Source organism: Rhamphochromis longiceps, linkage group LG18, assembly GCF_057381845.1.
Source record: "Rhamphochromis longiceps isolate RC_006_pf linkage group LG18, R_longiceps_female_GT1.1, whole genome shotgun sequence".
NCBI lineage: Eukaryota > Metazoa > Chordata > Actinopteri > Cichliformes > Cichlidae > Rhamphochromis > Rhamphochromis longiceps.
In genome coordinates, this window is record NC_140574.1 from 17588746 (window position 1) to 17602596 (window position 13851).

Here is a 13851-nt window from a genome sequence, read left to right on the forward strand (position 1 = left end):
AGTGTCCGAGCTCATTAAATTGACACAACATGCTGTTAATTCCCATGCTGTCTGTCATCTGCTGGCATTCAAAGACAGGTGTGAGCACTGGTGTCTTACCTTGAGTGACTGATGGTCCATTTCATTCCATCTGTTTCTGCCCTGTCACAGTTACTTGGTCTTCCCGCTGCAGCTGTCTTGCTTTAGCGAGACACGAGACAATACAAATACAAGGGGAAGCAGTGGTTCGGTTCACTCTCTGGTCTCACTGGTGTAGAAGGATTTGTGAAGGCTTTGTTCAACATAACGTATCTACACCAAAAAAAAAAAAAAAAAAAAAAAATTAGACAAATGTTCAACCCGGTGTGGTGACTTGTCATGAAACATAAGCCGACAGGTAAACTCTTTTTGTCCCACTTCACTTGCTTGCACTTTCCTTTGCAGAGTTCAGAACCTTCCCTGGTCCTTTGCACCAGTGAGGCCAGACTTTGGCTCGAGTCACAACGAGTTTGGCTAAGGTCACCGTGGCTCAATTTGTGCTCTGTGCCTCTGTTGTCAAAAGAATTTCATGGTAGCTTGAGCAAAGCTGGATCCTTCCTTCATTTTGGCATCCGTGTACTTATGGGTACAGAATGAACTCAGAAAGGCAAAAAACAAAACGAAACAAAAACCCGACCAACAGCGAGGCTGCATTTGTGTTTATATTTTTTCTCTGATTTGTTGGTAGAATACATCATGCCTATTTTGATATATAGTGAACCTGGATTGCGGTCATATTACAGCAGCTCAGTTAAAATGGATCCTTTGCTGTCTTAAGGATGGTTATCGGTGGATGTTTCTGTCAGTGAGTAAGCATCATATAACTCGCCCATGTTACCCATCTCTTATTTCAGGTCAGGGATAAACATTTTAATCTATCTCCACCCAACCAAGAAACACAGACCTCTTCAGGTTGCCCTGACACTGAATGCGAGTTTTAGGCATTCAAAAGATAAGGAGGGAATCTGCATTGCAACATGGTTCTCATTCACAACAGTACACGCACAGTCACATACATCAGTGCCAAATATCTTACAGCCCAGTCCTTCCCTTGATGTCACAAACATTTAAACAACAAATAAACAAATAAACACTCGAACGGAACATTTTCTCTTTTGAAATGATCTCAAACGTACTCTTGCGTTGCCTAAAAAGCCACACATGGACTTCACATTCAGCTCTCTGTCTTTTTTTAGTGCAGTTGATTCAAAAATGTGAACCACATGTATCCGTCTCTTGGAACAAGTTAATACCTCCGTCAGTTAAATAGGATAAATTGTGCAAATTAATGAGCATTGTCCTTAGAAGCAGAAATGTGTACAGTGAACGTTTTGACAGCCAGCAGGCGAGTGACGGTGGTGGGCTTAACACTTAAAGACTCTCAAACGTCTCATATGTCCCAAGCATTGCCAAGCTCCCACCCCAATCACTTAAACCCTGCTGACGTAGGCTGGCCGTTTACATTTAGGGACACCTGCTCACTCCATTCTAGATACCAATTCTAGAAGAGAGGAGCAGCCGCTCAGGGATAAGGTTTGGGAGGAACAGAAGTCTGACTCAGTAGTAACTGAGATAAACACAAATTGAGCTTTATAGTTTATTTGATCTGTCACCTGGCAGTTTTCGATGTAGAATATTTTTTCTGAATTTTATTTCATTTTCTGTAGAGCTGGCTAAGATTTTTGCAGAAGTATTTTTGAGGGCATTCTTGGTCCTATTCTTGTCTCAAGTTGGTGTCTTAACGTGAATTTTACATCACTGGAAACCATGAGTTCCCTGGTAATAAATGCAGTGGGTGATGGCGAGAACGCAGGCTTTGATATCATCCAAAATCGCATAGAGACACTGAGCAGCAAGATGGACAAGCTCATCAATATTCAGGAAAAAGTCCTCAGCCGACTAGATGGGATGTCTCACGACATTGACGACATTGAGAAGGATATGGAGAATTTGAAGGTCGACAAGGAGGAGATCCATCTCCCGCCCAGGGTAATGAATCAGACCCAAGTCATGGGACGAGAGGTGGGGCAGATTTGCCAGGAGATGAGCTCCATCATGTCGGTGGTGAACCAGCGGTCCGAGCAGCAGGCTCAGAAGCTGGAAGGAATGGAAAAATTGGTCCTAAGCATGCAACAGGTGATCAGCTTCATCGGGGAGACGGTGAAACATTCGAAGATAATGGAGCTGATGCTCAAAGGCCCGACGGCTAAGAAGGGCTCGAGGTCAAAAGACAGTAAAGGGAAGCAAGCTATAAAGAGGAAATCATCTTCAGATACTGTATCGAAAAAGCCTGACAAGGTGAGACAAGCTGAAGTAAGACACTGCACATATAGGCTGAAGTGTGCACCTGCTCTATACTGCAAAAGGACTGTAAGATGTTTGGTCATGAATGAGGTTTTGGAGAAAAAGGGGACAACCTTTATTACTGATCCAATTTAGATTCACAAGCATTTGTTTTGATGTATATAAAGGTGGCCCAGGCATCATAGCCCATGCATCACCATGAGCATCAAGTCTTGTATTTTCCATGCTGACTTTGATTTTTAAGATCTCACTGGGATCTTGTTGTTCTTGGCAGGACATATGAAAATGATCATAGCAGCAAATGTGACTTGGCTTGTGTGTGAAATTCCACATATAATGGACTGGTATAGTGTCTGAGTTTTGGCGTGTACAAACTTGCCAACTGCTGATTAAAGGTAAAGTAAGCAAGAAGACTAGTTTTATAGTGTTGGGTAAGCTACTGGACAGTATGTCACTTATTCCATATATAAACTCCCAGTTTAACTCACACGTGTCGATGTTGGATCTCCGAGTGTAACTTGAGGGTCTCCTTCGCATGAAGCGTGCGGGGGGACCTCCAGCAGGGCACGAGAGGGCCAGTGCAAGGTCTGCGGTGAAATACGAGTGGCCTGGTTTAGAAATGCTGTCTTTGGATGCGGGCTACAGTGTTTGTGGTCCAAATAGTCTTGCATCCCTTCAGCTTACCAGGTGTTAACAAACTGTAGAGTTTTCTTTCCTTTTCTGTCATGCAGTCCATTTCTTTCATTTCCATTTCATTTCTGCGGCTCTCTTGTGCAGACCTATTAGTGTTACTATCCAAGTCATATCTTTGCCATTATTGCTTTGTTGATGAACAGTCATTGTCTGAAGTCTTTGTCATTGTGATTCCTTGCAATCTTCTAAACTTCTTGCAGCACATAAAATGTAAAACTTAGGTGAGAGTTCTTGTTACAATGCTGCCAAGGTATTTTTGAATTACAGCTTCCAGTAATTGTCTTTATTTTAAACTGCAGATAGTGTTTCAGAAGTCTGCTACAAGTTCATGGAAGTAATACAGTCCCATTGAGGCAATGCCCCCAAGTCTACCAAGATTCAAAATGTTGAACTTATTGAAGAAAAAGAAAAAATCTAATATGCATTTTTATATGACTTTTTTTTTAAAGGAAAAACAATTCACCAACTGAAAACTTAGGATCCACTCACATCCAGTTAAACCTCACTAAAGGTCACTGAGTGCTGCTTGACATCTTACACCACACTCCTATCAGTTCGCCACACAGCTTGTATCTCTCTTGATGTATGACGTACAAGCAAATCGCAAACTCACTTAAATGGCTCTGACGTAACATGATAACGATATCACATACTTGGAAAAAATACCTACGTAACAGTGCACATTGTGCAGTGGTGCACTCTTAGGTTTTATATGCCCATACTTGGTTACGTTAAAATCAGACTCAACGATATCAAGCCCGTTAAAAGTTTGTGTCACATTTTATGGCTTAATTATACCCTGATGATTAATGACCAAATACCAATGTGATGTTTTCACCGTGACTCACGTTTCAGGGAATTTCTGTTCTCGTCAGAGCGTTTGCCAGGTGGCTGCTCCGTCTTCCTCCACCTCCACAGGTGTGACATACTTGAAAGTAATTCGGGCTACTGCGGCATCTGCATTCACTTCCTCACCCTCCAATCACCGTGGTCACTGGGGAGACGCTGCACTTGAAATAGCTCCCCTGCTGTTTATGTCCCAACAGCATACAGAAAACAAATGTGAGACACCTGATGTTCAAGACAGGCTTTTTTCCATGCTAAGGTGATCAGAGAGTGTTTAGTGAGTTTCCTTAGCTGAGAAATTTGAACTACAGCCTGCAGTCACTTGCAATATTTTCCATTCAGGGTCGACATTGCATTCCATCGCTGAGTGTGACCAGTGATAAGCTATAAATTCACTGCCCTGCTCCTGTCTATCCAAGTCTGCCACAAATAATCAAAGGCATGCAATTCTACCAGTGCAATAAAGATGTGCACTAACTGTGCTAATTTGTGTGCTGAGAACAGAGAAAATGCTTCGTATTTTATCCTTCATTCACCTGTCATCAAATTACTCAACGTTTTATTAACTTCTTGTTGCGTTTTACATGTGACACTAAATCCAACATGTCTTTGATTTTTGATTCATCCTGTGCATTAACGTGTGAATCTAACTTACCAAAATGCCACCAATTCTGTGTGCATTCATGTAACCCTTCTAAGCATTGTCTTCTTGTCTTTTTACTAGAAAACTACCTCTAATAAAGGGAAAAAAGGGAAACAAGAGATAACGCCTGCATGCGAGCCCAGTACTCTGCAGTCTTCTCCCAAGATAAAGCTTCACGGACCAAAGCATTTCCTCACCTCTCGCAAATGTGGAAACTTTGTACGTTTATGTGCTTAGAGAACATGTGAAATATTTGCATCGCCACTCCAGAGATACGAAAAAAAAGAAGACCATTTGTATTTTATAATCGCTCTGGGACAAGAAATAGTACCAGGGCGACACAACTGCTTTGTTTATTTTCTAATAAAGCTTTGATCATGCATTCATTTCATATTAATGTACTCGTCTGGGTCTCTGGTTTGACAGTTTCTGTTTTGCATTTCACAGTTGAAAGACCACAAAGGCAAAGATGGGACAGATACACCCCGTTTGAGCCCTAAGGGTCTGAAAGCACAAAAGAAGATGAAGCCTCCAGATACAGCAGGTGCTGAGATCAACACACTGTTACTTCTACAAACTCCAGTGTCTCTTTGCAAGTCAAAATAATCTGAGACACAGCAGCAGCAAAATGTAAATAAATACTCTAAAATACCTTCTATGAGTGGAACATGTGGCTGTATTACAGTGTTATTACACGTAGCTGTTGCTTGCTAGCGTTTAATTGGGATAGAAACTACGTTTAAAGATCGGAGTGGAATTTTTCAGAGTGAAAATGTTAATTCTTCTTAAAGTGATGAATATTAACCAGATCCTAAGAGACTAAATCTAACTTCTCTTTGGTATTCTTGTAGAACATATCTCACTGAAGAAGCAGATTTTGCTCCTTGAGGAGGTTCAGAAACTCAACAGGGAGAACGCTGAGAAATCAGGTCAGCAGATCACCCTTGGTTTTCGGGATCTAGAAGCTGGAGTGCCCCTTAAAGATCAAGAACCCGATGCCTCTGCCAGCAGCTTGGTGGACTACCTGCAAGAAGACTCCCAAGTGGATATTGCTGAGAAAAATGAGGATGTTGAGGCAGTTAGTGAGGAGGAAAGTGGAGAGAAGGTGCCTGAGGATGTTACAGAGAAGGAGCTCAAGCCTAGTGTGGAGAATCTAGGGAAGCAAAAAGAAGAAGAAAAGCTTGAAGTCCAAGAGGACAAAGAGGAAAAAGGTGTTTCTGCAGCTGAAGAAGACTCAGGTCTTTCTACCTCCCCTGACAAGAAGAAGGAAGCAACTCCAATCAGGTAGTCCATTATTACATTTAAGGACTAAAACAATCTGTAATAATTTATTATTATTACAATTATAATACTAAACATTTTAGTGTCTGTTAAAAATTGCTGAACAAAACATGATATTTCATGAACGTCCTGTATGGTGTCACATTGCGACTGTATAGTATATATTTAAGATCTAAAACATTTCATTAATTCAATAACAATTCATAACAGTGTTAGATATGTTATTACATTATTTTTGTTTGTTTGTGTTTTTTCTATTTTTTGGTCAAATTTATGCACAAAAACATAACAAATTTTTTTTTTAAAAATGCAAAAAACATACTAATACATCGACTTTCATTCAGTAGAGATGACCACAAAGATGCAGCACCATCTCCTGAGGCTGAACAGGACACCATATCACAGGTCAGCAGCACCAAGTCCTTTGTCACCCAGGAACACTTTATTGTAGAGGAACACCCAAAGAGCCAGCTGCTGGAAAAGAAGGTGGAAGAGGAGGAAGAAAACAAAAATAAGGACGAGAAGAAGGCTGAGTCAGAGGGTTGGGGTGTCTTCAAGGCAGATGGAATTGAACTCCAGCTGAACCTGAAACAACAGGTGGAGAAGGAGAGAGAAAAAGATGATGCAGGAAAGGAGGATGACGATGGTCCTGAGCAGTACTTTATCGGTGAGAGCACCAGTAAATTATTATATACTTATCTTTGTAGCATTATACATTTTTTAAACTGAAAATGTGTTTGCTTTTTCAAGGTAGCAACAAATTCTGTATGTATCATTTATAGTACACTGTATAGTAGAAGTCTTTGTAATGGCTTGACTGGAACTGCTCAAATATCTGTAAAGAGTCTTTATATAGCTTTATATATCAGTACATACATTTATATGCGTTCCCACTCTTTTTATTGGGACTCTGAGCATAGTTAGTCGCAGACTTCATTCAATTCAGTTCAGTTTATTTATATAGTGCCAAATCACAGTCACCTCAAGTTGCTTTACACTGTAAGGTAAAGACTGCAGTAACAGAGATAAAACCCCAGTTATCAAAAGAACTTCTGAGCAAGCACTTGGCGACAGTGGGAAGGACAAACTCCCATTTAACAGGAAGAAACCGCAGGTACAGCCAGACCATCTGGTATGACTGGTTCTTGGTGAGGGGAGGGAGGATAAAAAAAGAAAAATAATTACAAATGGAATACTACAAAATGAAGTGAAATGGTAACCTGTTATATTAAAGCGGCAACTCTGTAGCTGTTGATTATCATAGCACTTTAGTACACAATGTGCTAACTTGATTATGACAGCTATCTACACTCTCCAAAGGCTCACTGTAGCTAATTATCAGTGAAGCTTGTATGTTCTCACATTCCTCAACTTATTAAAACAGATTACATCTTTTTTCTTGTGCCCCCATCCGACTTTAGACACCGCTCCACCTCCAGTGGCTCCTTTTAATCACCGCATTGTGTCAGCCAAGCCCAACCTGATTACAAACTTCTATACCATCAGCTGGCAGGAGATCCTGGGCGGGTGAGTGCTGTACTTCTCCTCAAATCTCCATGAAATGCAAAATAAGTAAAAGATATCGACAAGTTGATCTATCACAGATCAAAGATGGTAAGAACAGGTTTTAATTACCCGTAAAATGTAACCGCGTAAAGTCCCCCCAACCCCCGCCTTTCTGATGTTTCATAACTTCAGAGTCACGGCAGTTATTTTTACTTTAGAACCGACTGGCATGTGAAACTGTATCCCCGGTGCCAGCTGGTAGCTAATCACAAAGTGTTAATCCAAGTCTTCAAAGTGGAGACACAGCTTGGCTCACATTTAATGAAATAACAGATTAAGCACAAGACTCTCCAGAAACATCCCCGTATGAAGGAAGATCAGTTTTTGATTCGTCGTGGGAAAATACATCTATCACAGCACCATCTTTCCCAACTGCTGGATCGTCTGACTTGATGTGATAATGGAACTGACACGTTTCTCTCCAGCTACAGAAATCTGACTTTTGTCTTTGCTTTCTCTCCTCAAAGGGGTCGTTTCGGCCAGGTGCACAAATGTGTGGAGAATTCATCCGGTCTCACTTTGGCAGCGAAAGTCATCAAAGCCAGGAGTCAGAAAGAAAGGGTATGACACCTCTCATGTACTGTCACGACTACAAAGTACAGTGACAGCTACATCACATGATATAAAAAGCAGAGTCCTGGTTTCGAATTTTAAACACTCGCTAGTACAAAACAAGATCTCTCTTGGAACAGAGATAGAGGGAAATACTTGTCACCGAGGTGACAAGTATTTGACCTAGAAGAGAAGAAGCATTGTCTGTCCTAGCAGAGAACAGCTGACACCTCTCATCGCATCCGTGTGTCTGTGTTTCTGTCTCTTTGGTAGGAGGTCGTGAAGAATGAGATCCAAGTCATGAATAATCTCGACCATGCCAACCTGATCAAGCTGTATGCGGCCTATGAGTCAAGAAATGACATCATCCTTGTACTTGAATAGTACGTTCCTTTATTAAAAAACATGTTTATTTATTTCAGAAGGGATTTTGGTTTACTTATAGCTTATTATTTACCTTTTTTCTAATTTGGTTTCATATGCAGCTTACTTTGCTTACATAGTTTATCTAACCTGCCTTTTTTTTTTCTTTTTTAAATTTCTTTTAATGCTTTTCATGTGCTCGTCTTTGCCTTCAGCGTTGCCGGAGGCGAGCTGTTTGACAGGATTATTGATGAAAACCACACTTTGATGGAGTTGGATGCTGTGCTGTTCATCAGGCAGATCTGCGATGGCCTGCAACACATGCACAAAATGTCCATCCTGCATCTCGACTTGAAAGTAACAAAGTCACACATGTTTGCAGTGATTACTTTGTAGATATATTGCATAACAGGATTATCCCATTCAAAAAGTCAAATGGTAATACTTTGTTGTTGCTGAATTTCAGCCAGAAAACATCCTGTGTGTGAGCAGAATCACAAATAAGGTCAAGATCATTGACTTTGGTCTTGCCAGGATGTAAGTACTGGTATTTACTTCTGTTTTATTCCCACTTGGATGAACTGCTGTGGTCGTACAACATGCAACATGTCATTTTTGTGAATTTCAATCATATTTCAAACTTAGATATAAACCAAGGGAGAAACTCCGAGTGAATTTTGGGACTCCAGAGTTTCTCGCTCCTGAAGTCATCAACTATGACTTTGTGTCATTCAACACAGACATGTGGAGCCTTGGTGTAATTACATATATGCTGTAAGTAAACACACAGAAGCATGCATGCACATCCACAAACCTTTGCTGATCATCCGTTCCCTTTTCCCTGCTAGTCTGAGCGGTCTGTGTCCCTTCCTCGGCGATGATGACAATGAGACTCTGAATAACATCTTGGCCTGTCAGTGGAACTTTGAGGAACAAGAGTTTGTAGATACATCAGAAGAAGCCAAAGACTTCATCTCCAGACTCCTGATTGTAAATAAAAGGTATTTGGATTTTGTACACATACACTGACCTCTGATCTTACGAAAGCTAATAATACATGAAGTGTGTAAAAACAAATATTGTGATTTTGTGTTTCCCATTAGTTGGAGGATGGGGGCATGTGAGGCTCTGAGGCATCCTTGGCTTGCCGACCCTGCTCTTCATCATCGTCTTCACACAAAGGTAAAGCATGCGTTTGTGAGGGTAAAGGCTTTTTATGCTGGAAAAGTACTTAAATTTGTAAAATATGTGAACCTAGTAAAGAAAATTATTTGAATGCATCTTATTGTGCTTTACATTTGTTGTGGATATTTATTCCTGTCTTACCGTTGTACTGGTGATTATTGTTTTTTGTCTGTTTCACAGAAAACTATGTGCAGATCACGGAGATCATCATGTGTGCCCAATACTGAAAGCTGAGGTGGGTCTGAAAGTATTGCTCTATATTTAAATCTGTTCCCCTCTTATATGCACACACCTCCTTATACTCACCCTGGGCAGGATGCCAGTGTATCAGGGCAAACACAGAGAAACACACCCTCACATGCACGCCCAATTTAGAATCATGAGTTAACTGAACCGACGTGTTTTTTTTGGGCTGTGGGACGACATCTTAAAAATTCAGTGTCAGAGTTATGCTTTCAAATCATCCACAAGAGGGAAGCATGTCTCAAATTTTGTTTGGAGTAGCAGAATGGATGCTGCGATACAGATGTGGTTCTCTCACAGTAAACCATCGCAATGTTTCTTTCCAGGGTGCTACACTGAGGTGACGCTCCACCTGTGGCCACTTGGACCAACCCTTCTGTCCCTGTAAATTACCTAGATTTTAGTCAGTGTACTCATGACACTGACTGAAAATCTGTCTACACCGCAAACCTCTTCCTGACATGTGATCCACTGTGTTGTGTTATTGTAAGCAACACCCTGATGAAATATATAAAGGAAAATAGCTCAGTTTAGGTATAACAGTAGCTAGTTCTGTGTGTTAAATACTGGTGATGATGTCACAAAAAAACAGGGTAAATAAAAAAAAAAACAGACCATCACATAACACTAAAAAATCCAGTAGAATTACTATGTGACGTGTGATTACTGTGCTATCATTGTGAAGCTACTACTGTTCAGTTATTGTTGAAACTGTGACAGGGGAAGTATACATGTTCAACTGGTGGTTTGCAATATTCTTTTATTTGGCATTTCAAAATGGTGCTGAAGTCATAATCTGATGTAGTTTTAATAGAAACATATTAATACTTATTATTATTATTATTACAAATTGCTATTACACATATTGTATGATAGTGTTTGCTTGTGGAAAGCACAAAAATTCGCATTTTCTTCTCTTTTATTTCACTATAAAATTCTCGCTTGGACTCATCCTTATTTATCTCTAACCAAAAACACTGTACTGCCTTTCCTTGCTGATTTTTTTTGTCCTTTTGAGAACAACAACTTTATGCATTTAGAAATATACCTCAGCTGCTACTGCTTGAAGGCTACAGCAACAGTTGTAATATAAATGTAATTATGTGCGCTGCCCTCTTGGTTATAAACACGGTAAGCTGTAAATAGGTGCTAATAATTCAAATTAGAATCTGTTGGATGTGCATTGTGCTTATTGGAGACAATGAAATTTGTGTGTTTGGCTTAACAAGCTGTAGTATGTGCGCTTTATGACCTAATATCACACAATGCTGCTGAGGTTCCACTGGACAGACTAGTCGGCAACACATGTCACCTTAAAATAAACACCATGACAACACAGTATATGTCTTATTAGCAAAGTATATACATTTTTTTTTGCATGTCTTTGCAGCTAAAGTTTGAACTTGGTACGTAGTTATAATTTACATTAGTTTTTTTTAACTGTACCTTGTGCTTCAGAGCCTCTCTTTCTGCATATTCATCGCACTAAAATCGCTAATAAAGAAAACAAGTGTTTATTTGAAACGCCTTCTGTGAAGGTTCACTAACTGAGAGTGACACACCGTCTACCTGTTGCTGCCTCTCTAGTTAGAGCTACGTTTTCATCTACCTTCGTGTTAAATGCCAGATTATTGTAGTTCTGGTAAAATAAGTCATTCTCACTGATTGCTAACATATTTAGCATGTATTTTTGAAGTGTGCACACACTCATTAAACTGAAATTGTATCTTCAAGCGTTTGTTGTCCTTTCTTCTTTTGAATTTTAAGTATACTGCATGTTGTCAAAAACTAAATCCATTTAGTAAGATAATATTACAGAGACCTTTATAGCTTTCTTTGTGTGTTTATAAACTTTGCAATATTCTATTTTTGGCAGAGTTATTTTTTTTTAAACCTTGGCTCAGTTTATGTAATAAACATAATAAGTGAAACACAGGAGCACACACTTTCACTCAGAATGAAAGTAGAGCAGATTCCAGGAGCAAAATCAGGAGAATCTGAAGGGGTCAGTTTGTGCAATACAGTCACTTGAGAAAATAAACTGAGTGTGTGGGGTGACGATGCTGTTGCAGTAATGGGATTCAGGGTATCAGGGATTGTACCGACAACAAAAAACAGGCTAAGAGTCTTAAAAAAGGAGAATGACAGTGAGGAAAAGTAGAACTTTCCCACAAAGCAAGCATTATACGCACTTATTGTACAGAACCCAGGGGTTTAATCAGGGATAAGTAAAGACTTTATGGGAGAGTACAACAGGAAAACATGTATTCAGTTGTAGAGAAATACCAGAAATGCAAACTGCCCCCAAAGCCTTAGGAACCCAGTATTTGAGTACAATTACAGTGTGAAATTGTTATGCTACAGAATCGTAAGAGTTGAGAAAATAAACTATTTTGATTTATATAGCAATTCTGCTTTGCGTAGCATGCATTAGACAGTTACGGGTTTTCTTCCATCTGTAAAACCTGGAATCTGCTGAAGCTTGAATTATTTTGGTTGAATTTCTTCTTAGGAAATGAACATGATGTGAAAAGTGCAGTTGAACATGGAAAATAACTAAAAATCATCTCATATCGAAACTGAATACAAAGAAAACATGATAGCTATAATGAAATGTTCTGTAGTTGTAATGGAAGGTTTGATGATTTTTAAGAATGAGGCACAACCATAGGAAAAGAAGATTTTTCATATTTGTTCGACTCTTGATATCTTGCTGGAAAATTCTATGATTTATCTTCAGTTTGTGAATCTTATTGTTCTTCATTAAGAACGGGTATTTCAGGATGTTCTTTAACTGCCCTTTCTACACCACAGCCTGATCCTTTAGTTCCAGTTTGGCTTTGTCCATAAAACCAGACTCTCAGAATTAACAGGCCTATGCAAATTTCTTGCATATTAAAATGGCTTTTTATTTGACAGATTTCTTCATGAAAATCTGCTGGACTGAATATCTAATATATGTCAAAAACATGGTAAATACTGGCACATAAACATTTTACAATATGGGACCCTATAATGTCCCATACCTCCATTTGTACCAAAATCAGTCAATCAATAAATGCATTTATGCAAAACTATGCTTGTTAGCATACCCAAACATGTAATTTTTTTTTATCATGAATAAGTGCACTTCAAAAACAAACACTAAGAAAAACAAATAATTTTCAAGCTTTTTATTCCAATATATATTGGAAAAGTGAGTATATAAGGTAAATATGTGGCAATAATATATATTAAGGATGGTAAATGTTCATCATTGTTCTTATTGTTGTTCTTGTTCTTAAAATAAATTAAACTTTAAGACAAAAACTTGAATATATGCACTCTGCAAAAGAGAACAATAAGAATCATAAATAAAACTTGTTAAAGAGAACCATTAAATCCACTTTTTATTCAATTAAATACTCTTAAATGTAAAGATTTGGTTGACTTTGAACTGCACAAATAATGTATAAAGCAGCATATTGTCGCACATGGAGTCTAAGGAAGTAAGTTTATGAGCATTTCTGTAAATGAAAAATGACAAACCACTGCAGTGTATTTGTATGCTTTGTTTTCAGTGAACACATTTCTTTATGCATTCTATTGGACTGCAATCCTAATGTCTGGAGTGACCAAGTGTCACTTCTGAACTTCATTAAATGGCTATTTGAAGCTGGCTTTAAAGGCAACCCCACAGACACTCAATTTTACAGTAAAGTTAAACAACCTGGGAGAAAAACAGTTTGGATGCCTTTTTTCTGCTTTTTCAGATTTTTAAAAACTTAATAGACATAAACCAAGAAGCACAAATGTCTCCTTTAAGCTGAATTGACTAATTTATTTTCAATTATAAATGTTCAGAACATAAATGAAAAAAAAATTGATTATATCATTAAACTCCCCTGAATCTGAAATGATAATTATATAATAATTAAAGTCAATAATTATAAAAAACTGTAACACACACTTCCTTACATAGGCCACCTTAGTGGGTTATTATAATAATCTTTCTTCCAACAACAGCTGTTTTCCTGTGGGCTACTGAACACGTGCAATTGACAGTATTGTATAAATATTACAGATGCTTGAACCGAACTAGAATATTGGCAACTGATTTATAACCAATTTTGAGGGGAAAAATCAAAATGAAAATCAAAAAAACTTTTACATAAAGC

The 13851-nt window shown here is 38.7% G+C and overlaps 1 protein-coding gene across 3 annotated transcripts; it reads left to right on the top strand.

Moving 5' to 3' along the window:
* Positions 1-1499: 1499 nt before the first annotated feature.
* Positions 1500-11417, top strand: mylk4a (myosin light chain kinase family, member 4a). 3 transcript variants are annotated; one of them, XM_085389817.1, is made up of 15 exons: positions 1500-2316; positions 4586-4723; positions 4952-5048; positions 5356-5788; positions 6130-6452; positions 7207-7312; positions 7819-7912; positions 8177-8286; positions 8482-8623; positions 8733-8803; positions 8912-9040; positions 9115-9267; positions 9370-9448; positions 9632-9686; positions 10021-11417. In XM_085389817.1, exons 1-14 carry the CDS (start codon positions 1786-1788, stop codon positions 9683-9685), a joined length of 2460 nt encoding a protein of 819 aa, XP_085245943.1. In that variant the 5' UTR covers positions 1500-1785; the 3' UTR covers position 9686; positions 10021-11417. The 3 variants fall into 3 exon arrangements, with proteins under 3 accessions (XP_085245943.1, XP_085245944.1, XP_085245945.1); XM_085389818.1 differs by having other exon boundaries at positions 6133-6452; XM_085389819.1 differs by lacking the exon at positions 4586-4723.
* The last annotated feature ends 2434 nt before the right edge of the window (positions 11418-13851 follow it).

Excerpts from the sequence above, each read along its gene's own strand:
- mylk4a (XM_085389817.1), top strand. The coding sequence starts at position 1,786 with ATGAGTTCCCTGGTAATAAATGCAGTGGGTGATGGCGAGAACGCAGGC. Across the intron at positions 4,724-4,951 it reads CTCGCAAATGTGGAAACTTT|TTGAAAGACCACAAAGGCAA; the intron begins GTACGTTTATGT and ends TGCATTTCACAG. Across the intron at positions 9,268-9,369 it reads CTCCTGATTGTAAATAAAAG|TTGGAGGATGGGGGCATGTG; the intron begins GTATTTGGATTT and ends GTTTCCCATTAG.